General features: G+C 38.0%; 1 protein-coding gene across 2 annotated transcripts; it reads left to right on the top strand.

Annotated features, from left to right (window-relative positions):
• Nucleotides 1-1,858: 1,858 nt before the first annotated feature.
• tsc1b (TSC complex subunit 1b) lies at nt 1,859-24,950 on the top strand. Of its 2 annotated transcripts, none has more exons than XM_084137689.1 (22): nt 1,859-1,930; nt 6,333-6,588; nt 6,704-6,807; nt 8,995-9,147; nt 9,256-9,400; nt 9,597-9,751; nt 10,790-10,863; nt 10,962-11,140; nt 12,687-12,805; nt 14,137-14,302; nt 14,430-14,548; nt 14,748-14,844; nt 15,889-15,984; nt 16,093-16,705; nt 18,085-18,128; nt 19,046-19,212; nt 19,424-19,606; nt 20,214-20,324; nt 20,508-20,630; nt 20,781-20,968; nt 21,123-21,296; nt 22,675-24,950. In XM_084137689.1, the coding sequence occupies exons 2-22, from the start codon at nt 6,480-6,482 to the stop codon at nt 23,261-23,263; spliced, it is 3,708 nt and encodes a 1,235-aa protein (XP_083993815.1). In that variant the 5' UTR covers nt 1,859-1,930; nt 6,333-6,479; the 3' UTR covers nt 23,264-24,950. The 2 variants fall into 2 exon arrangements, with proteins under 2 accessions (XP_083993815.1, XP_083993816.1); XM_084137690.1 differs by lacking the exon at nt 1,859-1,930 and adding an exon at nt 3,012-3,113.
• Nucleotides 24,951-25,496: the final 546 nt, after the last annotated feature.

Here is a 25,496-nt window from a genome sequence, read left to right as displayed (position 1 = left end):
ATATATAATATATAAAAGTTATTTTATTTCGGCTAGTTGCAAACATTTTTCATTTTAATTCAATTTGCGTTTAGTTTTACTGAAATAAAAAGTAATTAAACTAGGTCTAGGCCAATATACACACAATAATAATAATTTTAAAAAAAATAATAAAAAGGACAAAACACACAACAACATTAAAAATCTAAATATAAAAATCTAAATACTCCAAAATATTAATAAAAACTATAGCCTAGTCAGTGATAGCCTAAATAACAACGTAGCTTGGAATTACACAAAAGGGGACATATAAACAGTAGCCTAAAATGCATATTAGCCATATTACTATCAGAGATTAACAAAAAGGACATGCATAGTAGGGAAACACTATCAATGGAAGATGATTCAGGCAATTTGTAGCCTACTATTTTGAGGGAAGACATCTTTGATGTAATTAAATAGAGGTCTATGACCGTGATTAACCACTAGAGGGACATCTCCACTAAAAAACAGTCTCATCCAGAACATTAAACATTACTTGGATTAACAGGCCAACTGCGTATAAGTTATTTTTCACTTCTTATATCATGCTCTTTTTGATAAGCAGAGGCAGAGACGAGTGTACGAAATGAAACTTTACAGTAAGATGAGATAACTATGAGAGTATAATGAATGGATAAGGCTGTGAAAGATCAATACGCACTTCTGTGATCTCACCCTCATGTGATCACAAAACCCCGTAAAAAACCTTCTTCATTGGAATATAAATGTGGATGTTTGACAGAATCAATGACAGCCTCAGTCACAATTCACTGCAGTTGAATGGGGGAAATATGTAGGCTAGCCTACTAAATTAAATGGTGGCTGTGGCTTGTCTTTCTGCTTTACATCTTCTTTTGTGTTTAATGGAAGAAAGTCATCCCACGGGTTTCCAATAACATGAGGGATGAATTATAGCCTACATGATGTATGTCAACTGTTTTTTTTTTTTTTTTTTTTTTTTTTTATCGATTTATGATTATTGGGCTATGGAAGCTAATTGACTTCATTTTTCCATCACATTTTTTGTTGTTATTTATGTATAGGAAAAATACTTTTTAAATGTAAATAGTTTATTAGCCTTTAGATTTTAAGCTAGCTACGTTGTTTATCGCACCCTCATTCATTCATTCATTCATTCGATCTTTCTACCGTTCAGTCGTTTATTTATTTAGCTACTGAAAAAATCCTTCACTAGTTTATTCTATTTGGATTTTAAGCTCGCTATATATTCTTTCTTTTTCATCCTTATTTATTTATGTATTTATTTAGGCCTAGGCCTATATAGGCTAGGCTAGGTGATGTTTAGCAAAAAGTGCTTTTTAAATTTAAATAATTATAGGCCTATTTTAAGGTAGCCTAGTTTATTTTATTTTCCTCACCTTTATGTATTAATGTATTTATTGTTTACTGTTTAGGCTTATATTTAGGAAAAAGTAACCTACTAGGCCTACTTTAAAAAAATATTTAGCCTATATTTAGATTTTAAGCTTGTTTACTTTCTTTTCTTCACTCTTATGTATGTTTTTTTTTTCGTTTATTTTAAGTGTAAATAGTTTATACTGCTGGTCCAAATCAGCGTCTCCGCTCGCCACCTGAGTCACGCGAAAACCGCATTACAGAGCGCTGCATCCCTCCACCCTTCAGAAAAACAACTCAGGGCCTAGCTGCAGGATTCTCTAAAACTTTCATACATGAGTCTTACTCCCCACAATCCACTGTATTTATAAAGTATGACTGCTGGTCATTTCTGAGAATATTCGCGTCATATATCAATGTTCTGCTTCCATATACAGGCGTGTTTTTGAGCGCTCGGGGATTATTTCTCCTGCACAGTTGCGGATGGTGACCGCGCAGGGGTTGTGAGGTGTTCAAGATGGCGGCGCCCTGTGGAGTGCAGTTGCTCTAACAGGTAAACAGCTTTATCAAACGATGTTTTTTTGTGGTGATATTTTTACATCATACGCAGTGACAGTCTAAATGTTAAATTTGCTCGCTCCTCAGAATTTTACGTGCATTATAGAGTATTTCAGTCGTTGTTTCTGGTTTGCACTAAGCTTGTCGAAAATAAGGCTCTCTTGATTGGGACTGTCAGTGAAATAATAGTCCTCATTGATTGTTACTGTTTCGAAATGAATTTCAACAAATCTCCGCATGCATATGCTCGAGTTTAAGGGGGAAGTTGACATGCATGGGGTTATGTTACGTTTGCTGGCGCATTTATGGAGACAGTCCCGCAGATTCTGGCCATTGTTCTCGCGCGCTGTTTACGCCAGTGGTCATTTCAACGCAGAGCTACTGTCAGTGCATACAGCCGAAAACATAACATCTATCTGCACATCTGCACATGTTTGCACTTTATTTTTATTTTGCACCATGCATAGGTTAAAATAAAGACATAGGCTATGTTGTGGGTTTTGTTGCACGTTTGCTTTGAAACAGAAATCCTTTTGCAGGCGAATCATGAAATGCAGTTTTAAGCTATTGCCTTATTTTTATCTTATGATCACTGCATACTGGCATAATTTGCACTATGACTCTCATGTCTTCAATATATATATAATGTCATATATATATATATATATATATATATATATATATATAATGTCATATATATATATATATAATGTCATATATATATATATATATATATATATGTATGTATATATGTATGTATGTGTATATATATATATATATATATATATATATATATAATTTTATTTTTATTCTTTTGTTTTAAATGTTATTTTTAAAACAATGCAGTCTGGTCACTTGCAGGAAACGCATTTCTCTACCTCTGTAAGGATGTGTAAACGACATGTATACTGGAAGAGAGATTTGAGACCCAAAATTCAGTTAGGCTTTGAAAAGCAAGGAGTCTTCATGACAGCTTGTACACAACCTCTTTAAGGAATTTGTTTATGTGGCCCTAAACGTGGCATATAAAGCTTCTTTGTGCTGTTAACGGCCCTGTTTTCCAATTGGCAGGCGCAGCCACAGTTCGCGATGAGGTCGTCCAGAACTTCATCTTATTAGTGCTTTTTTTCCTCCTCAGTGTGATGCATGCTCTTATTTTGTGGGATACGATCATGACGGTAATCAATGAACTTCTTTGTATTTCCATTGAGGGGTCAGCTTGCCATCACCCTTCCCTAGATGGTTGTCATCTTGCACAAGTTATGCTTAGAGCAGTGCTTTGTGTTTTATAACAGCTGTTAGTTTGGTGGATAACTGGAATAACTCTCCAGCAAGGAGAAAGTGTTGTCTTATCATGTTGCATGTTTGGCTGTCAGCTTGAGGTCTTGGTGACTCGCATAATTCTCAAGATTAATCTGGTTAAGATGTAGGTTAAGACCCAAATCTGAAGAAAGTTATTGCTGTTGTCAAATACAAAGAAAAATCGCTATTATATGGGGAAGATGTCCTGTTAAGCATCAGGGCTAGTGTGAGAGTGGTTCGAGCCAGTTAATGGATCTGTTACTAGAACTGGCACTTTTACTAGTCTTGCATTGTAGCATTGCCAACTATTATTTTTATATCATTTACATTCATACAAACAATAATTTGTATTTCTGTTATGTATTGTACACCGTTTTGTAAACTGTGCTGATTTACCATTCCAAACTTTGGGGGTCAGTAAGATTTTTAGTAATAATACTTTTATTTATTAAGGATGCATTAAATTGATCAAAAGTGACTGTAAAGACATTTATAATGTTACAAAAGATTTCCATTTCAAATAAATGCTGTTCGTTTGAACTATTAATATTGAAAATATTAAGCATCACAACTGTTTTCAACATTAATATAATAAGAAAATGTTTCTTGAGGACCAAATCCGCATATTAAAATACTTTCTGAAGGATCATGTGACAGGAGTAATGATGCTGAAAAATCAGCTTTTTAAAATATCTATATCCATCCATCCACAAATTTCTACATATTTTATTATTTTTCCTTTGGTGTACAGATGTGTACATGTATTGCATATGAAGCGGTTTATGATATTTGTGTTTACCCAGGGCCTGTGAAAATGTTGGCTGTACTTGTAACATTTTGAGCCACTGGCCCAGCATGCAAGTAAAAGTAATTTCTTGCTGATTAGCCCTAAATATGCTGCTCTATCACTCCAGTCATAGTTAAACTTCACTGCTCAACTTCAAAAATAGTGTGTTGCGTGTGCATAACATGATACAGTGTTCTTGTAGTATGTAGTCTATTCTAATCAGGCCATTGAGGCATGTCTCATGAATTTTCTTTGAATTCAGCTAGTACTCATTGACCTGATGTTGTCAGGCTGGTGTGACAACTGCTGACTTTTTGTCATGTTTGTGCAAGAACAGGTTGCAACATGTGAATCTTGTATGCTTCAGATTCATAATCTGTTGTTTACTTGCCTGAAACTTCCAACCCACATTATCACAGTTGATGTTAATGAGATCTAGTACTCTTAATAATGATACATCATAATTCTCCGTGAACTTTCGTATGTTGCAGTGTTTTTTTCTCACTCTTAAACTTGAAAAGTTTAATTAAAGGGGTCATGAACTCCTTTTTTTTAACTATAATTTTCTCTGAGGTCCACTTATAATGTTAAAAAACATCTTAATTTAGAAGTAATAAGCTATTTTCCTTTTTTTTGACCCTCTCAGTGTTTCCCACAGGATTTTGTGAAACTGGTGGGTGGACCTCAGTCCCTCTAGCATTTATTGGAAGAAAATTTTGTACATTTTTAGGTTAAATTCATCAATCTGGTGCACTTTGAGAGTTCAAAATTAAGAGCTCCAAGCCATATTCAGTGTGCAAATTGAGCCAAAAAAAAGTCTGTGCGTTGACTTGACTTGTACCTAAACTTTAAAGGGGACTCAAACCTCTTTTAGTTGTGATATAGTGGTCAACATTACACTATTAATGTTAAAAAACATGTTACATAGTTGAAACATTTGCCAACATTGTCAAAACATTAATGTTTATTACATAGGCTTTATACATCTTGGTTGTGGCAAATACATTTTAAAGGGATAGTTCACCCAAAAATGAAAATTGGCCCATGATTTACTCACCCTGAAGCCATCCTAGATGTATATGACATTCTTCTTTCATACGAATACAATCGGAGTTATATTAAAAAATGTCCTGGCTCTTCCAAGCTTCATAATAGCAGTGAATGGCTGTATGTCTTTGGAAGTCCATCAGAGCGCATTTATTGGTGATTAAAGTGCTCGACACAGCTCTGCGGGGGTTAATAAAGGTCTTCTGAAGTGAAGCGATGCGTTAGTGTAAATATCCATATTTAAAACTTTATCGACTGAAATATCTAGCAGACGGCCGTACGCTTCGACTTACGCCAAAAGAGTAACCCTTGAACTTGACGCACAACGTAATGACGAACGCAGTTGCCCAGCACTGTTAGTTTGAACCGCGAGAGGCGTCAATTGCCGTCATTACGTTGGGCGGGGCTAAAGAGACAATGATGTAGAAGTAGGCGTCGATCATCTTCTGCAGAGGCGGTCTTTCATCGCACTATTACGTCATAATGTGACATCCTAAACGAGTCGTTTGGGCAGCTTGGTTTCAATAAAAGCTATTTTTGAACTAACAAGAAAGTTTTGAGTTCTGAAACTTACAGAATATTTTTTTATAGTACAATGACCCATATAAATGAACTGTATACGTAGTTGCCACATTCGACCGCTCGCATTCGGAACGGTCAGTGTGTCGTCACTCACAGTAAGAATCAATGATGCTCCAACACTGCACAGCTTCCGGTTGTGAAACCGCCGAGATTTAAATTCCCGAAGAAATGGGATAACCTTTCACTGGTGAGAATGTGTTGGTTTGTGTTTTTATGTGTATTAACTCAATATTACAGGTTTTTTACTATTGTACTTTTTAATGTTTTTACTTTTACTATGGTAACTTTTTAATGTCGTGTTAGCTAACGCCTTAGTCTTGGTTGTATTGGGTTAGTTTAGCAAATCATCATCAAGTCTATTGCAGATATAGATTTTCATGCGTCTAACTATGGTTGCAGACAGTCAACTTGCTCTCGAATGTTCATGGACCGGCTTTGACCGTTCCAATATGTCGGACGGCTTGCGTATAACGGCCCATAGAAACAGCCTCTAATGATATGTATATATTTATCTATGCAATAACCTCTTCCATGTCAAAATATCAAGGAAAATTAGATTTCTCAATTCATGACCCCTGTACTTAAAGGCAGAAACTACAAAATGTTCTCATGAATATTTCATCGAGACCGGCACTTCTAGACAAGTGAAGTGATGTAAGGCCTTAAATGTCTCTTACAGGTGTGCCTGGAGACTGTATCGACGGGCGGCCCTGGAACCCTTCCAGGCTGGACAGGACACGGGACGCTGTGAGAGTGACGTCTGAAAGTCCTTCCCCTCTCCCTTGACTGTTTCAGAGACACCCGCCTCCGAACCCTCCATACCATCATGTCCAGGGAACAGCTCAGCGTAGGGGACCTGCTTCCTCTGCTGGAGACCTCTGACCTCCGCCAGCTGGATGAGATCAAGGGCCTTATCAATGAACACCTCAACACAGGTCCAGCCAAGTTTGAAAGTTGAATTTTCAAACTTCTTGATATTTGCTACATGATTCATATTCTCCATGCGTTTTATTGCATGACTGACAGTCAGTGTGGATTCATGCTTTGCAGATCGAGGGTCCGTGCTGCTGAACGGCTTGGTGGATTATTTCCTGGAGACCAACTCCGCCCAGGCAGTGCACATCCTGTCCTCAGTGAGGGAGCCACACGATAAGGTGAATGACTGCTCACTGATATCTCTTTTATTTGTTTTTTTTTCCTGGTTCTTTTTAATGTTTCACACTCAATTTAAATCCATGTTCCCTGGGCTTTTCTGCCAAAATGAAAGCTCCATGGTTCAAACTTTTAAAAATGTAGACATTTCGTCATCAATTTTAGTATTGTAATTTTACAGTTGTACTAGATTTTAAAAAAAGCATTTTTTTTAATTAAATACTTTAAAAAATAATAATTTTCACTATAAAAATCACTACAAAAATCAAGTCACTACCCCAGTTTCTCTTGCTCCAAATTATAGGTAACTACATGGTAAAAGATTTTTAAAGACAAAATTGTCTGGCTTTTAGTGATGATTATTTATTATAATTATTGATTTATATATTATTTGTATATCTATTATAACCCTAATAAGAGCAGTTTTAGTTTAAAAATGATGCATTTAGTCTAAATGAATATAAAAAATATACCGATAATATGTCAAATAAATAAGATTTGAAATAAAGCGTAAAAAAATTAGCCTAGAAGTCTAGACGCACCCTAGCGGCAGCAACATTTATTTTGCAGCCAGTGTAGTCTAGCAACTCTCCGTTGACTTTCGAGCTGGAAAAACCAAACTCTAGTCAGGCCAATCACATCGTGTATAGAGTCGGTGGGCGGGCTTAACATAATGACGACAGAGTTGTGACGGTTCCGCGTGAATTCCCTGCTACTTGAAAACAAAGAAGAGCTGCTGCTGGTGAACAGCGGCCTTTCGAAACGGCTTTGTCTGTGACTCTGGAGGACTTGGAGTTAAGCTTTTCTTTGAGAAAAGAACAAAGAACGGCACTTAAGTCATTCTTAAAACAGGAAGATGTGTTCGTAGTTTTGCCGGCCAGATACGGCAAAAGTTGAATCTATCAACTAGCTCCGCTGTTGGGAAAACGCTCTGGTTGGTTGTAGCGCTGTCCTATTGCATGCAGAGCGAATTTGAAAGACAGCCGTTTATCCCGCCCCTCGGATTGAGCCGTGTCTATGGTGAGTTGCCAGACCTAACATCTTGATGTAGGCTTGTCTGGCTTGCCAGGCTATAAAAAAATTACTACATGTGAGCTTACATGTTTAAGTCTCTGTATACATATAATGTTTAACTACTAACTTCACATCTTTCACTTGCACTGATATAGCTAGGTATTTTCTTGCTGTATAAATGCATTTGTATACTTTATATTCCTCAATATCTTAACCTTCAGCAGAAGAGTAAATTGAAACTAGCTGACCACTGATAAGTGAATCGCATGTTTCAAGGCACGTGATTGGCTTTTTGCTACTGATGTCACACTTTCATGTGCACACGCTCCATGGTCTCAAGATCAAAGCCTGAGTTGACAGAGAAAGTTGATGATCAGCGTCATGGTACCAACAAAGCCTGATTGGATTGGTTTGGTTTGGTTTTGTCAACTAATTCCGTAACCCTAAGTTTGTTCAACCACCATCATGCTATGGGCCCCAGATCTTTGAAACCAAAAAATATGTTATAGAAAATACATTTTTGTAACTATATTTTGACTCGCCTTATAGAAAACGTTATAGTTCCTGACAAGTCCCAGAGCATCTTTGATGTCATACTATAGTATAGAAAAAATATCAAAATATACAATTATTTCATGCAAAGAATTATTAATGGACATGCATTAAAAATGACATGTTGTAGCTTGAGCACAGTTAAAATGTATTTTAATATAACACATTTTTCACGTTTTTCCCAAATTCAACCATTAGTCAAGACTCGAGTCTCCAGAGTAAAAAAATTATAGCTTTTTAAAATTATAGATTTTTTTCTCTGCAGATGCCCTACCCTACAAAATCACCCAATCATTCTAGAATGATTGTTTCCAAATAGCTCTATTCAAGTCATCTGGTTAATGTTTTTTTATATATCACAATAAATATATCAGTGTAATTGAGCACATACTATAGGTTTATATAATTTACGAACAACCCATATCCTTAAGGTAAATAAACACCTGTGTAATATGAACAAATGAAAGGAGCTTTTCATCTAACCAGCATCATTTAAAATCCTGAGTATTTGTATTTTATTTCATTTATATTTAATAATAATAACTGTCTAGGGCAGAGAACAACATTATTAACTGTTACGGTCTGGCCTGTAATGTGACTTGGCTGTGTTGTCTGTTTCTCAGCACCTTTTTGATAAAATGAATGAATGCATGGCTAAAGCCCCCTGTCGCCTGCCCACTCTCACTCTACTGGGTCACGTCGTCCGTAAGCAGCCGTCTTGGATCCACAAGATCGCTCGCTATCCGCTGCTGCTATCTCTCCTCAAATGCCTCAAGGTAAGCTCATAATGTTAAAGATCTTTCAGATATGCCTCTTGGTCTTGGTATCAAGTGCCTGGTTGTTTTGTAACATGCAGTATATATACGATAATTTGTGTGTTACAGACAGACACAGATGTTGTGGTTCTAATAACTGGAGTCCTGGTTCTCATCACACTATTACCCATGATTCCTCAAGCTGGCAAGCACCATCTCTATGAGTTTTTTGATATCTTTGGCCGTCTGGCTTCCTGGAATCTGAGAAACCCAGGTAAGAGTTACTAACATTCAATTGCTGTATGACTCTGTTATGCAATATTTTTACTTCTGAGGTATGTATTATTATTCCTTAAAAGTCTCTGGATCAGTTTAGTCTCCCACAAAAATCCAGAAAATATTATGAGGCCTCTTTAAAGTAACAGACGAAATGATGGTTAACTAGCTGTATGATCAATCTCTGTTGACAGGACACGTACCGGAGGTTTATCTCATCCACCTGCACGCAAGTGTCTACTCGCTCTTCCACCGGCTGTATGGGATGTACCCCTGCAATTTTGTGTCTTACCTGCGCTCCCATTACAGCATGAAGGAAAACATGGACACTTTTGAGGAGGTGGTCAAGGTGAGCTGTTAGTCATACAGTTTCCCAGGAGGTTTTCCAAATACATAAGATGTAAGGAAATTCCATCATTGTTTGCTCATCCTCGTTTTCCCTTACTTTTTGTTCAGTACAATAAAAGTAGAGGTGACAAAGTGCCTAGTATGGATATGAGTAAGGATCTAGGATAGTAGTATGCATGAGTAATATATTGGTTATCGGTTAATATTATCAGTTAATAATTTGTATATATATAAAATAGATTATATAGATTATGAAGACACTGTTAAAAATAATCCTCAGCAAATCTCAAAATGAATATCCATGTTTTATACTGTATACTATAATATTGTGCTGCCTAAATTCACTTGTAGCATTTAAAACTGTTATTTATTTTAGTGTTTACTGTTTTATTTTTAATTTATATAGACAAAATAGTATAGAATTTGATCAACCATTTATCAGTTATTAGCCAAAACATGAAAATAATGATTGGTATACACTATCGTTCAAAAGTTTGGATTGGTAAGATTTTTTTTAAATGGTTTTGAAAGAACTTATTAGATAAAAAATATAGTAAAAACAGTAATATTGCAAAATGTTATTACAGTGTCACAGGATCCTTCAGAAATCATTCTAATATGCTTATTTGGTGCTAAAGAAACATTTCTTGTTATCAATGTTGAAAACAATTGAGCTGCTAATTATTATTTTTGTGGAATATTTTTGTATTCATCTTTGATGAATAGAAAGTTTAAAAGAACAGCATTGATTTGAAATAGAAATATTTTGAAACATTATAAATGCCTTTACTGTGATTTTTTTTTTTTTATTAATTTAATGCATTCATGACAGTATTAAGAAGAATTCATTTATTAAAAAAAACTTTTGAATGGTAGTTTATGTCTGAATTTTAATATTGCTGCATCAATAACCAGTGAATGTCCAAAAATGACAAAAAGTACCTTAAATTGACTTCTATTGCTAATAGTGATTGTGTCATTTCATTCAAATTTAACTAGTCATGTTTACTTTGTATTTATGCCTTTATATGTATTTCAGCCCATGCTTGAACATGTCAGAATACACCCTGAGTTAGTGACCGGAACCAAGGACCATGAACTAGACCCCAGCCGGTGAGGCAATACTGAATCATGTCACTTATTTAATCGCATAAACCATGAATGTCACAGTCAACGTTTATCCTTCATTTGCTCTCTTTTTTTCTGTACAGGTGGAAGAGATTCGAGATCCACGATATTGTTATAGAGTGTGCCAAAGTCTCTCTGGATCCGAAGGAGGCGTACTGTGAAGAGGGCTATGCCAGCATGCCTGAGCATTTCTGTGCTCATCTACAACAACGTCCGGCTGATTGCACTGCCAGCCCTTACGGTGACTTCCACAGTAGCCACGGTAACACCCTCGTCCCGTCTGAATTACTTACTCAAACTTTGCATACTGGAATATAGCACTTAAAGAAGGTCATATGATGCTATTTTAAAAGTTCATTATCTCTCTGGTGCTGCTCGCGTGGCGGACAGAATTTTTTTTTTATTACAATGAAATGAATGTACTATATATACTAAATATATTTTTATTTAATAGTTTGTATTTTTAGGGGATTTTATATTACTAAATTATATTTATGGAATAGTTATGATCCATTTAATCACTCTTTGAGCATAGACCTGAAAAAGAAATTTCAAACTTAAACTGTAATTTTAAGACTTTAAGACTTAAGTTTGGTCTCTTTTTAAAGAAGACACTTGGCAGATTATTGCTGAAGTGAAAAAAGTTAAACTAAAGAAAAGTTATAGAAGCTTAAGCTTATTATTATAAAAACTGCATAAAAATACTATTTTTAAGTTTTATATGAAATGTATATTGTCCAAAACATGTTTTACTCTAAAACTGTGAGAAAATTGAAGCCATAATTTCAAACAAGTTGTGTTCCAAATTTGAGGTTGATGTGCCAAAACCTTTCCCAAGTTTCGTACCATTAAAAATTAACCAAACAACACCAGATGGTTTGATTATTGGGTGCAATAGAATATGTTAACATGCTTTAATGTTCAAAAACACGCTTCTTACCATAATTGTGAGTTTCAGCTTCCAAGGCATCTAAAGCAATTGATAACACACAGTTAATAATGTCGTCGGTATTACCATGTCAGTTCTAGCCTAAGTCGGTTTCAAGCCGATCGATCTGAACCAATTTAGCAAGCACGACTTGAACAGAACGTTTCACAGTGATAAGTTTTTGTTTTGTAACTCTTTTACGTTTAGAGATACAACGTTATAATGGTTTAATTTGCCTTCTTCACTGTAACAACTTTATGTCCTGAAATAAACTTTGTCCATATACAGAAGTGTATATTTCAAATTTAATTAAGTGTGTATAGCCGGCTTTGTGTTCATCCAGGTTCAGGAAGCTGTCCTCCGTAAAATGCGCTGTACACAAGCTAACTTTTGGGTTGTACTGCTCAGGAACAGCGTTATAATTAAATCTAAACCACTGATTCCTAATTTCATCCATTTTCGGAAGGCCAAAAAAATATTTCACATTGTGACATAAATGTTTGCGTAAGCAACATCTTTAACATTTAGTCTTTAACATAGAAGTAATCCCTTTGTGAGAGACTTTAAGCTTTGTAACTTTGCAGGAAAAGGAAAACATTAAAAAGCATCATATGTTTTTTTTATCCTAGAGATGGTGTTGTGACTATATAAATAGATGAAAGGTCATGAGTTCAGTTCCCAGGGAATGTGTGAAGTGATAAAATATCTTTAATACACGACTAAATAAAAGCATCGGCCAAACGCATACATGTATTTGGAAATGAAGTTAGACAACTTAACCAGCATTCTAATTCAGTCACAGTCTATTTTCAGGCAAACTATGCTTTTCTAGCAGTGACAGGATGTTTTTTGTGGACATCATTTTTCTGTCCCTTTCCAGGAAGTTCTTCCTCAGCTCATTACTCCACCCCTCGCCAGCCTGTCGTCCCTCCCTTGGCCCTGTCCTCTTTCTCAGGGAATCAGCCCCCCTATCGCAGCCCCACTGGAACCCGTCGGCAGGTAAGAGCACAACCAATGGTGTGAGTTTGGTGTGAGGTGGAACTACCTGTTTGAATCCAAGGAATCTGTGCTCTGCTTATAAAATGTGCAAATAAACTGATCCAGTGCAGGAATTGGCATCTGCTTCCCTCCTCCCTCTTGTTGTTTGTCAGCTTGTCAGCTGTTGTCCATAAATCACCCATCCCTGAACCCCTCCCTTCCAGTTGCACACCAGAGCTTGCCCTCCCTCTCCCACCATGAATCATCTCCTTGTTCTCCAGGCAGTCTGAGGAGCTGAGAGGAAAGGAGGGGAGAGGAGAGGTGTTGAGTCATTCCGGTGGGTGTGCAGGGCTTTAAAAAGAGAGAAACATGCCATCTCTTAGCTGACGTAGAAACGGTTGTCTTGACAATGTGAATGACGCAAGAGCTCTTTCTCCTGGTCTGTCACCTCCCACTATCAGGACTTTTATTCTGAATGCTCTGCTGATGGAAAACAAACAGCATTCATAGCTATTGACATTTGGTCATATGTTAATGTTTTTTGGTGTGATCATGGTTCAAATTTCTTACAATTCAAGATTAGGCTATGTGATCACAATTATGTTGTGATTTGATACTTTCTATATTAGTGGGGCATTGATAGGGGATGCAGATAATGGCTATTTTTAATGGCTAGATATTGATCTAAATCTTAAAATGGGCAGAAACATATGAATATACAATATTGGCTGATAAAAATATGCAATATTGGCCCATAACCAGTATGTGCTTCCCTTTTTACTTTACTACACTTTTACAAGCATGTATATGATGCCGCAATATGCAAACACATTGTGAAACTGCTGGCAAAAGTTTACATTTGGTGAAATGTCAATGTGTATACACTAACGTTAAAAAGTTTTGGTTTGGTAAGTTTTTGTTTTTTATGTTTTTCAAAGAGTGCTCACCAAGGTGGCACATACTACTGTGGAAACAGTAAGATTGTGAAATATTATTACAATTTAAATAAATGTATTCCTCTGACAGCTGAATTTTCTCAGAATCCTTTAGAAATCATTTTAATATGCTATGTTGCTTAAGAAACTTTCCTTATTAATAATTTTGAAAACAATTAAGCTAAGTATTTTTGTGGAAACTGGGATAAATTTTTTTTCTGTGTTCCTTGATGAATAAAAAGTTCAAAAGAACAATATTTACTTAAAATAGTAATCTTTTGTAACAATGTAAAAGTTATCGCTGTCACTTTTGTGACTAATTTAATGTCTTTGCTGAATAAAATATTGATTTCTAAAATCTTACCCTCTGAAGAAGCAGTCAAGGGACTTATTTTGTTTGTGCTTGTTTATTTATAGAACTCCAGCTGTGAATTTAATGCAACATATGGTGTTAAGGATTCCCTCTGGAGCCCCTCCTCCCACTGTGGAATGGCCACACCCCCTTCCTCCCGTGGGATGTCACCGAACCCGGAACTGTCCCAGAGTGCCTCTTACCTATCGAGCCGCCTCTACAGCACACCCGGTGACTATACTGTCTATGCTTGTCCGCAAATAACTTTGATATTTAGCATGTTGGGAGAGGTAGCCACATCAGGGTGTTCATTTCCTCAAGCACTAGTATGAATTTGGTCTTGTCATCTTTCCTGCAGCGGGTGGCAAAGTCACCCCGTCATCCAGCACCCCTGCGGCCGCCTCACCTCCTCCCAGCTTCTCCGATGACTTTACCCCTGTGTCTCTGCCACGCAGTGCCGCTAGCCCACCATGCAAGGTACTTTTGTAGAGGATGAACTTTTGTGCAAATCTGTAGTATTTCTTAATGAGAAAATTTAATAAAATTTTTGAGTGAACCGTTCCCTTTAAGACTTCCTATACCTTCCCTTGTTGAAACAACTTCAAGTCTGCTCTGAGATCATTTTGCTTGTGTATAGTTTCACTACAAACTCTTTTAACTTTTATGTGCTCCATAGGACGGTAGACCTTTAGACCACACCAAACCCGTCTTGGTCAGACAGGAGCCAGTCAGAGAGCTTGAGAAAATTGGACCTGAAACGATCAATCACAGAGGTATGTTACGAGTAAGAATTGTTTTATCATAACATAGCCTAACATTGAAGTAAAGGTTTGATTTTCTTTAAAGAGTTAGTAGAACTATTTCTTTAACCTTTGGCATGGTTAAAGGGATACTCGACTTTTTTTGGAAATAGGCTCATTTTACAACTCCCCCAGAGTTAAACAGTTGAGTTTTACCGTTTTCGAATCCATTCAGCCGATCTCCGGGTCTGGCGGTACCACTTTTAGCATAGCTTAGCATAGATCATTGAATCGGACATGACCATTAGCATCTTTCTCAAAAAAATGACCAAAGAGTTTCGATATTTTTCCTATTTAAAACTTGACTCTTCTGTAGTTACATCGTGTACTAAGACCGACGGAAAATGCAAAGTTGCGATTTTCTAGGCTGACACTCTCATTCCTGCGTAATAATCAAGAAACTTTGCTGCCGTACCATGAGTCCAGCAGCCGTAATGATATGACGCAGCGCCTGAAAATAGTCGACCCTATAGTCTACTGAGCTGGGGACTATTTTCAGGCACTGCATATCATTACTATTTGAGAGAGATGCTAATGGTCATGTCTGATTCAATGATCTATGCTAAGCTATGCTAAAAGTGGTACCGCCAGACCCGGAGATCGAATGGATTCGAAAACGGTAAAACTCAACTGTTTAACTCTGGGGGAGTTGTAAAATGAGCCTATTTCCAAAAGAAGTGGAGTATCCCTTTAACATTTTAAAGTGCTGAGCGGAAAAGGCAAGTGCTATGGGTCGTTCACATCAAGGACGGTATACGATAACTAGAACTTTTTAACAATCATTGGAATTCTTTGAGTCCACACCACAACTCTAACAAGACACAGAAAAATTATATCATTGAAAAAAATGTGTGACAGCTAATCAGAATCCACCCAACTTTAAGGAGATGGAGCATTTAAAGCGGCTATCGTGCGTTAGTGTGGATGCTAATATAGTTATTGTTATAGTTATCATTCTTGTTGTGAATGGGCCTTTAGATGTGTCATTATTAAGACCAAGTCTTTTATCTGACCCAGATGGCAGAGGTGAGAACATGCCAATGACCCTGACCGAGCTCTCCATGTACATGAAGGAGCAAGAACAAATGAGGATCGAGAAAGAGCGGGAGGATGGTATGAACTAGTGTTTCTTTCACACTCAGACTTCCACATTTGTGTCCTTCCACAACAGACAAACTAATCCATTAAACAACAATCATTTTCTGTCTCCCATCCTGTCAGCTGCCATCACAGAGGAGCTTCTGAAGTTAACCGAGGAGAAGCAAGATTTAGCCGGCCTTCGTGGCTTTGACTCTCCGTTCTTCAACACCACGGAGACCCTGACCGGCACACAAGAGAAACCCCTGCCCTCTTCCATCCTCTGCGGCTTGATTAGAGACCCTCACAACGTCATCTCAACACCTGACAAGACTGAAATCACACCCGGGGACAGAGGCAGAGTGAGTAGAGGCCCGTCCCAGGAGCAGCCCTGGTCTTTCCAGCCAGTGTTCATGCCCATCGAACACCCAACGCACAGCAAACTCCATCGGAGCTCTTCCGCACCAGAGGACGAGGTCCTGAAATATGGCCTCTGCTCCCCTAGCCCGTGCAAACCGCCACCCCTGCCGTACGAGGCTCTGTTTGACATGGCCCTGCCTCGGGCCGCCTCTCTCTTCGTAAGGAGGAAGACCTCAGAGATTGTGCAGCGAGTTTCCTTTGAGAGGTTCCAGAGAGGTGATGTGAGCAAGCAAGGGGAGGAGGAGGGTGTGGAGGGGGATGTGTCTGCCTCCCCCCTGGAGGTGCTGGATCGCCTCGTGCAGCAGGGCGGTGACGCCCATGACAAAGTGCTAAAGAGGTAAGCACTTTTGCTTTCACGGTTCGCAATGATTCAAGCTTGTGGTCATGTGTGTTAAAGATCTTGGTTTGTTATCAAAAGTGTGCAAGTTCAAATCAATGTTCAAATGTATGATCAATGGGTTGTCTGTTGTGTCCTTGAGACACTTGTGAACCCTAATCAGACTTTCCATTATTCCACCAAAACGCGTGAAATGACAAAATCAAAGCCAAGGCCTATTTGGAGAGGGACTTTCAAGTGGTCCTGGCAAGCTCGTACCCCATAGTCATTGGCATTTGTTAAGTCAAGTCTAATCAGCTATATTTATGTTTTATACAATACATATTGTTTCAAATCAGCTTCACAGTAATAAACAGGAAAATAACAGAATCAATGATGCAGACTTATAAGACGAATTCAAATTCTTCAGTAAAGCAACTCCAAAAAAAGGCAATAGTGTCCTCATTTAGCGCAAGTCAGTTCAGTGTTGAGTCAGTTCAATGACTGTAAAGTTCATCAATAATGAAACGAGTTCAATTCAGCTATAAGCAACTCTACAGAAGGCAACAGTGGTGTTATTCAGTCTTTTAATTATAGTGTCTGTTCTCTAACTGAACTAAATGATTTTTATTAGGTTACTATTGACTGAGTAACTTTTATAGTCTCTATTTTATAGTTTGTTCTCATCTGCCATTTCTACATTATAGATCAGTGTTTTTACAATGTTTCAAATTGACTGTAAAATTCTGGAGCTGAGTAACACTGATTCAGATTTCAGAGTTTGCTTGGTCATTCATGTGCTTGAGACTCTTGGAATTACGATATTTTCGACTCCACTTAAACTTCCACCCTGAACATCTTAACAGCCATGTAGCAACATGCTAACAACAACAACCCAGAACACCCTAACATTTGTATAACATGCTAACAATCTTTTAGAACACCCTCCTCATGATGAATAACTCGTTTTCTTTAGAAAATGTTAAACAATCTAGTTTAGTTTCCAATCTATAAGACTTGCTAAAGGGGCTCTTTAAGAAGAACTGGATCAGACTAGTTACAGATTTGCCCACTAACTCGCTATCACAATGAAACAACTGTCTGCTTTGTCCTGTGTCACATCCACTGCCACGCAAATCAGTCCACAGCGCAACAGCAGAGCCTGTGTTAACCTAAAACAATCAGAGCTCTTTCTGTCTCTCTCTCTTCCTGGCCTGTACAGGCATATCCGAAAACACATAATTGAGGTGTTTTGGCTCTGGTCAGAGAGGGTTCTGTGAGAAAAGGCTTGCTCTGCCAGAAAAGCAGTGCATCCGAAATTATTTTCACATTGCCACTGACCTTGTTGATTCCCTGTGTTTTTTCCCCTCTTTTTCCAACATTTCCGCAATCACTCTCAGATTGCCCCTGCCAAGCAAGTCAGCTGACTGGACACACTTTGGAGGTAAACAACATTGCTTGAGCACACATTCAGCTACTTGTGGAAAAGTGGTTCTTTCAGAGTACAGAGAAATAATTCAGTGTTTTCAGCCGGGGATAAACATTTAAATGAGTGTTAAAGGTGTAGTACAGCCGAAAATGAACATTCTGCCATCATTTACTCACCCTCATGGCTTCAAAAGTTTGAAGTATGATATTTTAAAGAACAATGGTAATTCAACCGTTTTGGACCCAATTCAATTTCATTGTAAAAAAAAAAAGATATTTTATGTTCCACAAAAGAAAGAAAGACTTGACTAAATGACAAAATTTTTGAGTAAACTAAGTAATTTGTAAATTTAAAATAACAATTTATACCTAAAGTTATGAATCATGCTTTAGACATATTTAAAATGTACACTTGCATGTACACTTATACTTAAAAGTGCCATAGAAAATACTATTTTTATCTTCTCAGGGTGGACCCGTATGGTGGCGGCCATCTTTATTATCATGTGACAAGCTGATTAATGCACACTTTATTTCAGTAACACCCCTATTATCGGACACTTTCAGTTGTGTAATAAATTAGTAATGGGTGACAAATATACTATCTTTAACCTATCCTATACCTATATTTAATGGTGTTAGTAACTGAAACCTTTTTTGAAGAATGTTTTTGAGTATATAAGAACCCTGCCCAAAAAAAGTGCACTGGCAAAACATCTATTTTAATATTTAATGTTTAAATTCAATATTTTTGAATATTTATATGATGTGTTGTGTAAAATATGATTTATATGATGTGATATGATGCTTGAAAAGAGCTACTTTTAAATGTCCTTCATTGGAGAAAGATGCTTTTTTCAAGCAGAATAAAAAAATGTCTTTATTACTTTAATGCTTAAATCTGAATAATCTTTCTTTCTTTCTCATGCACAGGTTCTGCTCCTCTGGACGAGCTGCAGACACTGCGCAGTCAGCTTCTGCTGCTCCACAACCAGCTCCTGTACGAGCGCTACAAGCGAGAGCAGCATGCTGTACGTAACCGACGTCTGCTCCGGCGCATCATCAATGCTACTGCGCTCGAGGAGCAGAACAATGCCATGGTAACTTAAACACAATTTCATGACCTTTCAAACAGCGTTCGGTTTAAGTCATCGGTTAGAATTAATGCCACTAGATTTAAAATGGTGAACTGTAAATAGTTCTCTTTTTCGCAAGGCTAGTTTAGTGGCACCAGACATTCACCTTTGTTGACCACTAGAGGGTGGCAGAGACTAATGCAGTTGATTTGTAAATCTGTGTTTGTTTCAACAGAAGGACCAGCTGAACCTGCAGAGTGTAGATATCTTGTCTCTGAGAGAAAGTCTGCAGGTGGAGCAGCAGAGATACCGGCAGCTCTGGGACGACCGAGAGACTGTAGTTACACGCCTGCACAGCCAGATTCGCCAACTACAGCAGGCCAGGGATGACTACTACACCAAAAACCAAGAGTTACAGGTGCTTTAAACACTTCTGTCTTCTTGACTCACATAGTAAGATTTTTTTTTAATATTTTTGAAATAAATCTTTTATGCTTATCAAGGCTGCGTTTATTTGATTAAAAATGCAGTAAAACAGTAATATTGTGAATTTTTTTTTTCCTATGTTTTCTAGTTTATTAGTTTAAATTTAATTTATTCATGTCATGGCAAAGCTGAATTTTCAGAAGCCATTACTCCAGCTTCAGTGTCCCATGATCCTTCAGAAATCATGCAAATATACTAATTTGCTGCTCAAGAGACATTTCTTATAATTATAAATGTTAAAAACAGCTTTATATTTTTTGTGGAACCCCCCACCCCAGGATACTTTGAAGTCAAATTTGATGCATTTATTTGAAATAGCAAAGATATTTTATAAAAAAGAGTTCTGTCACCTTTGAGCAATTTAATGTATCCTACCTTAATAATAAAAAATAAGTTGTATAAAAAAAACTTACTGAGCCCAAACTTTTGAATGGTAGTGAATGGTTGAATGGTATTTTATTTAATGGTAGCAAATGAGATGGCCACAACATTCAGAAACAGGATGATGATTTACTATGCATCTGTGATGCTCCACTCAGAGTAAGCTACAAGAATGCCAGAAGCGAATAGGTGAGATGGAGGCGGAGCTTCAGAAGGCGAATAACAAGGTGTGCCACACGGGACACCTGCTGAACCAGCTCACTGTCAAGGTAAAAAATAATCACCCCTTGTCTCTTGAGCCCCAAAAAGAGACAGTTTAAGTGTATTTCCTGTAGTAAATGGTGATTTTTAATTTTGGAGTGAACTGTTCCTTTAATAATTTGAATATGGTGTGATTGTGTCATTATCATCATTATCTTCCCCTATTATTATTATTATTATTATTTTTTTAGTTGTCGTCAAGTGAAAGTATTCAACAGCAGTTGAGTTTTCTGAATAAGCAGCTGTTGCTGTTGGGAGAAGCTCATAAACTGTGTGTTCAGGAGCTGCATCAGGCTGGACCGGATACTAGCAAGGTACAAGTCAAAAGAACAAAATACCCAGCATCTCTTTCATCTTTGCCATGAATCAGATTTACGTTATATTCTCTGTCTTCCTCCACCATAAATCAGATTTACATTATATTTACATTATATTCTCTGTCTTCCTCCACCTCTCTCCTGTAGGAGGTGCAGATGCTGCAGATGTCCTGGGGGAAGGAGACAGAGCGTCTTAAGCAGAATCTGTTACTTCAGAGTCAAAAGCTGGATGCTGCTCAGCAGAGAGTGGCGGAGCTGGAGACTCAAATCTCGAAGAAAGAGCACCTGATCGCAGAACAAAAGAAGTTTCTTGAAGATGTCAAGGCTCAGGCCAAGTATGATCTGAAGGCTGTTTATACCATACAAACAACTTATCTTTACATTATTAACTCTTGAAAACTCCCACTCCGTGTTCTATATGATATGCTTTCTTGTTTAATTTCATCATTTTACAATGTCTGACAACTGTTCTTATTCGCCTCGGCTTAGAGGGGAACTGCAGGCCTCTGAGAGCAGATATCAGGCACAAAGGCGGGTAACTCTGGCTCTGCAGACTGAGCTTTTGCAGCTTTACAGCAGGCTGGAAACAGAAGTCTCCTCTGCCACTGCTTTAGCCTTACCGGCAGAGGGCGCCACTGAGCCCCGCAGTTCCACCGAGCCCAGGTAGGACTGAAAAAACCTGAAAACTATAGTATAAATCAAATGTAAGCAGGTACGTTGCATTTTGTCCGGCTCAACCTACTACTACTTCTGTGTTTGTATGATTTTATGATATGCCATTGGCAAAAAATTGTTGGCAAACGTAACTGCTTTCTATTCATTATTAAAAGCACACTTAAGTACTTCGATACCACAGCTAAAACTACTAGCCTAACTAATAAAAGACAAGTGAACAGTCAGTAATAAAATAAGAACAAATACTCTAATTACAAGCATAGATAAATGCAATAGAATAAAGTTACAAATAAAGTAAAGTCTAACAGGAATATCCATGTACAGAAATGTAAAATACCAAATGAGACAACTGTCTATTTCTGCAGATATATTCGTCATTCAAAAACGGAAACCGACGCTGCAGGGTGCAGATACACAAACCCGTAAACAAAGCAGTGCGTGCTTACCGTTTTGAATATCGATACTGCTGATCACTTTCTTTATTCCACTCCGCTCATGTTAATATTAAAATATTCGCCAAGGAACACTCGGGTAAGATGAAGTAAAATTAGAACAGCCTTCTATCTGTACCGTTTTGACTTCTTTGCTCGCTGTTTTGCTATTATTCTCATGCACTGACTCATTCACTAAGCTGAACAGCCGGAGTTCTCTCTCTCACCGACGGCATGATGAATCGCCCCCCAAAAAAAACCAGACGGCGTCCGACTAGAGCCAAAGGTGCGGAACACAACAAAAAAAATACGTCGAAAAGGGCCTGACGTTACTCGATGGCTGATCGTTGGCTTGGTGTGTCCCGGGCTTTAGAGAATTCTTGCTGAGACTATTTTGACATAATTTTGTGTGTGTATGTCCGTTCAAGACACGAAAGAGGAATCAATTCGGTGTTCGCGTTAACAGTGCGCATGTTCAGAATTGAGGCCGCCTTTTGCGCTTAAATGGTTTAAAATCGTTTGAATGTGTAGATTGGCAAGACAAAACTTTCACTCTATGATGGTTAAACTTTGCAATTAATCCACAAATCATATGCATGATATATGGGTAATGGCTTGGTAATTTTTCACTTTTTTGTGCTATTTTTCATCCTATATTAATTTTATTTTTATGTTATAGTTATCTTGCACATCTAATAATTCTCTTTCCAAAGAACTTGCCTTTATTACTGTACGAAAAGGTAATAGGACACCAATTTGTTTCCTGTTTTTGTGTCATGTTTATTAATGGCTCTGTTTGTGGGTTACTTGATTATTGTGCATTTTCTGGCATTTTGGAGGCCCATCTACCCCCCACCCCCTAAACCCCCAATCTCATTGTTGCATAAAATTCTTAAGATTGTGACATTTTTTTCTGGTTGTTTCTGGTGTCACAGTGTCATAGTGGTGGACGGCGCAGTAAAAACAGCCACCAAAGAGGACGGCAAGTCATCTCAGTCTCCGCGTGGCAATGGCAGCACTTTATCTCCAGGGCAGCCCAAGGCCAGCCCTTCCCCGGCCAACTCTGTAAACGGCAATCGAGACACTCCCCCACCTGTCCTAGTGGAACCGCCCCCTCACCGTCCTCATTCCCCGCTGGGACCCCCAGGACCCATGGTCCCTCCTGACACCCCGGTCACCGTAGGCTCCTACCCCAGCGCCAAGAGCTTTCTGGGTATGCGGGCAAGAGAGCTGTTCCGGAACAAAAGCGAGAGCCAGTGTGACGAGGATGAAGCCCCGCCTCCGCGTCTCACTGGCCTATCGCAGGGCCTGAAGACTGAGCTCTGCGTGGAGCCGACAACAAAGAGTACGCCCATCTCCACTGCTGCGCAGAGCTTCACGCTCATCACATCTGCTAAAGAAACCCAACCTGATGCTCAGAGAGCCAAAAACCGAAACGCGTATGGCTCACGATGCCCAGAGAGGCCCAGGCAGCAACCGTTAAGGATCATGGACTATAACGAAAGTCATCAGGAGCACAGCTAAAGTTATGGGGAAATGGTGAAAAAGAGGGAGGTAGAGATGTGCGAATTTAGATTATTAGAGCATAAGGCAAGACTCTTTCAATTTTCAGTGTTATCTGTCACATTTCCACAAGCCGACAACAGGATTTGGAGCCAATAAATCAGTAAAACCCTCACCAAGATTAGATAATTGGAAAGCGTGGACTAAAACAGCGTGTGTAGAGGTGGTCACACAATGTCTTTTAGTTACCCCACTGCGTTGTTCACCAGAAATGTCACCGCTGCTTCTCTTATTTTTTCTTTTTTTGCTAATTTATCCGCTCCCTTTATCCAAGTAATTCTTGCAGCATGCAAAAGCTTTTGCATTTAGGCTGTGAGAAGCAATATAAGTTGATACATTTGTAGTAATGGTACAATGCTTACACCCCCCTCACAGCTCACCCGCACAGAGCTGAAGTGTGTGTTTGGATGCCAGGAGGTGGGGCGGTCAGTCGGTTGGACGGTCGTCTTGTGCCAAGCAGGAGTCAGCGTTTCTTTAAAACCATCAGGTTTTACCTTTTAGACATGTCAAGCTCAAGTCATGCTGATCTTTACTATGTTTCTGTGTATGTGCGATGTCTGTCTGTGTGTGTGTGTGTGTGGAACATGATGGCCTGTATCCCAGACTTGATTCTGGGTTAAATTGCACTGTCGGTTGTTATTCATTACAGAAAAAATCTGGATACAAGAAATGATACAGCCAAACGAGAGGAAGGTTCGACATGTTTTTATATTTTTTTTAATTATTTATTTTTTGTCCTATCCTCCTTTTTAGCTTTTCAAGTATTACCAGTCACGCACCAGTGCTTTTAAAAGTTATATTGCATTGAACAACAGCCATAGATTACTAGTCAAACCTAGGAATCTTATCCTTCTGTAATCTCTATAAAACATCATAATTAAAATCTAGATGGCCTTTTTGAAGCCTTATCCTACTATTAAATAAAAGTAATTCGCTTTGACGATACTAACCTTTAGTCATCATATTCGCTCAGTAACTGAAAATAGTATGGATGATCTGTCTTTTTTTCCCTCTCACTTTAGCGCACTGCAGATGTTCAAGTATATTATTACTAAATTTGCTTCCTGAGTGCCAAATACTCAATAAGACAATGACAGTATTTTGTAGGGCTTAAATGTACTGGTTTTTGTTGTATTATTCGAGCACATCATTTCTTAGACTACCACATATCAGTTTGACGGGGTAAATACAAGACTCAAGTTTTGTCGAGCTGGAAGTATGTGGACTGTAGCGATGAGAGCTATATGATGCCAAGTAAACAGTGTAAAATATCTCAGAATTTCCACAAAATGGCTACGTTGCTAGTCAAGTGTCATATACGAATTGCAGATGTGATAAGTCATACTCAAATTGTTCCCAAATCCTGTTGTCCCCTTGAAGTCTCTGCTGTTCCTTCTGCCTTGCTATCTAGAGCATGTACAACAATCCTCTTTTAATGCCAACAGCAGGAACTATGACTTAAGATACAAGGTACAATCAGCGTGAAATGAAAGGAACGTTTGAATATTAGCTCCTTTGCTGGAGATGAAGGTTCTGGCGGTTTGTTGTGGGAGGGAAGGAAGGGTTGGTTGGAAAAGGTTCTTAAAGCAGTTGCTTGTGTTAACTGTGAATGACAAAAATAAAATCGTCTTCAATGTTTTGCACTACAGATTTGGTGTTGTCTTGATTATTTTCCTCCTTGATTAATTTCGCTTTGATGTCTGGAATGGAAATGTAATGCAATTTTAGGCCTACAAGCTATGCTGGGAAGAAAACATCACTTCATTGGCTGTTGCCTTTAATGATTTGAAGCTGATTTAAAAAAAATTACAACGTTTGCAACCGGAAGAAATAGACTTACATTTCAACTTGGTTTTCTTTTGATTGAGCACCTGGTGAAGGGATGTTTGCATACTACTTTGAATTAATGTTTAAATAGCCATAATTGAATGCATTACAATTTAAAACCTAATAAACAATACTTTAGAAGACTTGGAACACCATACAGGTGTTGAACCACTTTTATGGTGTCTTTTTGTGTCTGTCTTTAGTTTTGTTATCTTTAGTCGCTTATTGACTTTGTATTGAAAGACATTTTATTCAAATTTCTCCATTTGTGTTCCACAGGTGAAAGACATATTTGTTTTGAACAACGTGAATGAGTCGTTTCTGTATGGAACTATGTTTAAGTTCCAAATAATGTTTAGGATCATAG

Source organism: Abramis brama (assembly GCF_963993115.1).
Source record: "Abramis brama genome assembly, chromosome: 15".
NCBI lineage: Eukaryota > Metazoa > Chordata > Actinopteri > Cypriniformes > Leuciscidae > Abramis > Abramis brama.
Note: the sequence above shows the minus strand (reverse complement) of the source record. Positions and strands in the feature narration are given on the sequence as shown.

Coding starts and splice junctions, on each gene's coding strand:
- tsc1b (XM_084137689.1), top strand. CDS start 6,480: ATGTCCAGGGAACAGCTCAGCGTAGGGGACCTGCTTCCTCTGCTGGAG. Junction 9,401..9,596: donor CTGGAATCTGAGAAACCCAG/GTAAGAGTTACT, acceptor CTCTGTTGACAG/GACACGTACCGGAGGTTTAT. Junction 20,631..20,780: donor CTGGACCGGATACTAGCAAG/GTACAAGTCAAA, acceptor TCTCTCCTGTAG/GAGGTGCAGATGCTGCAGAT.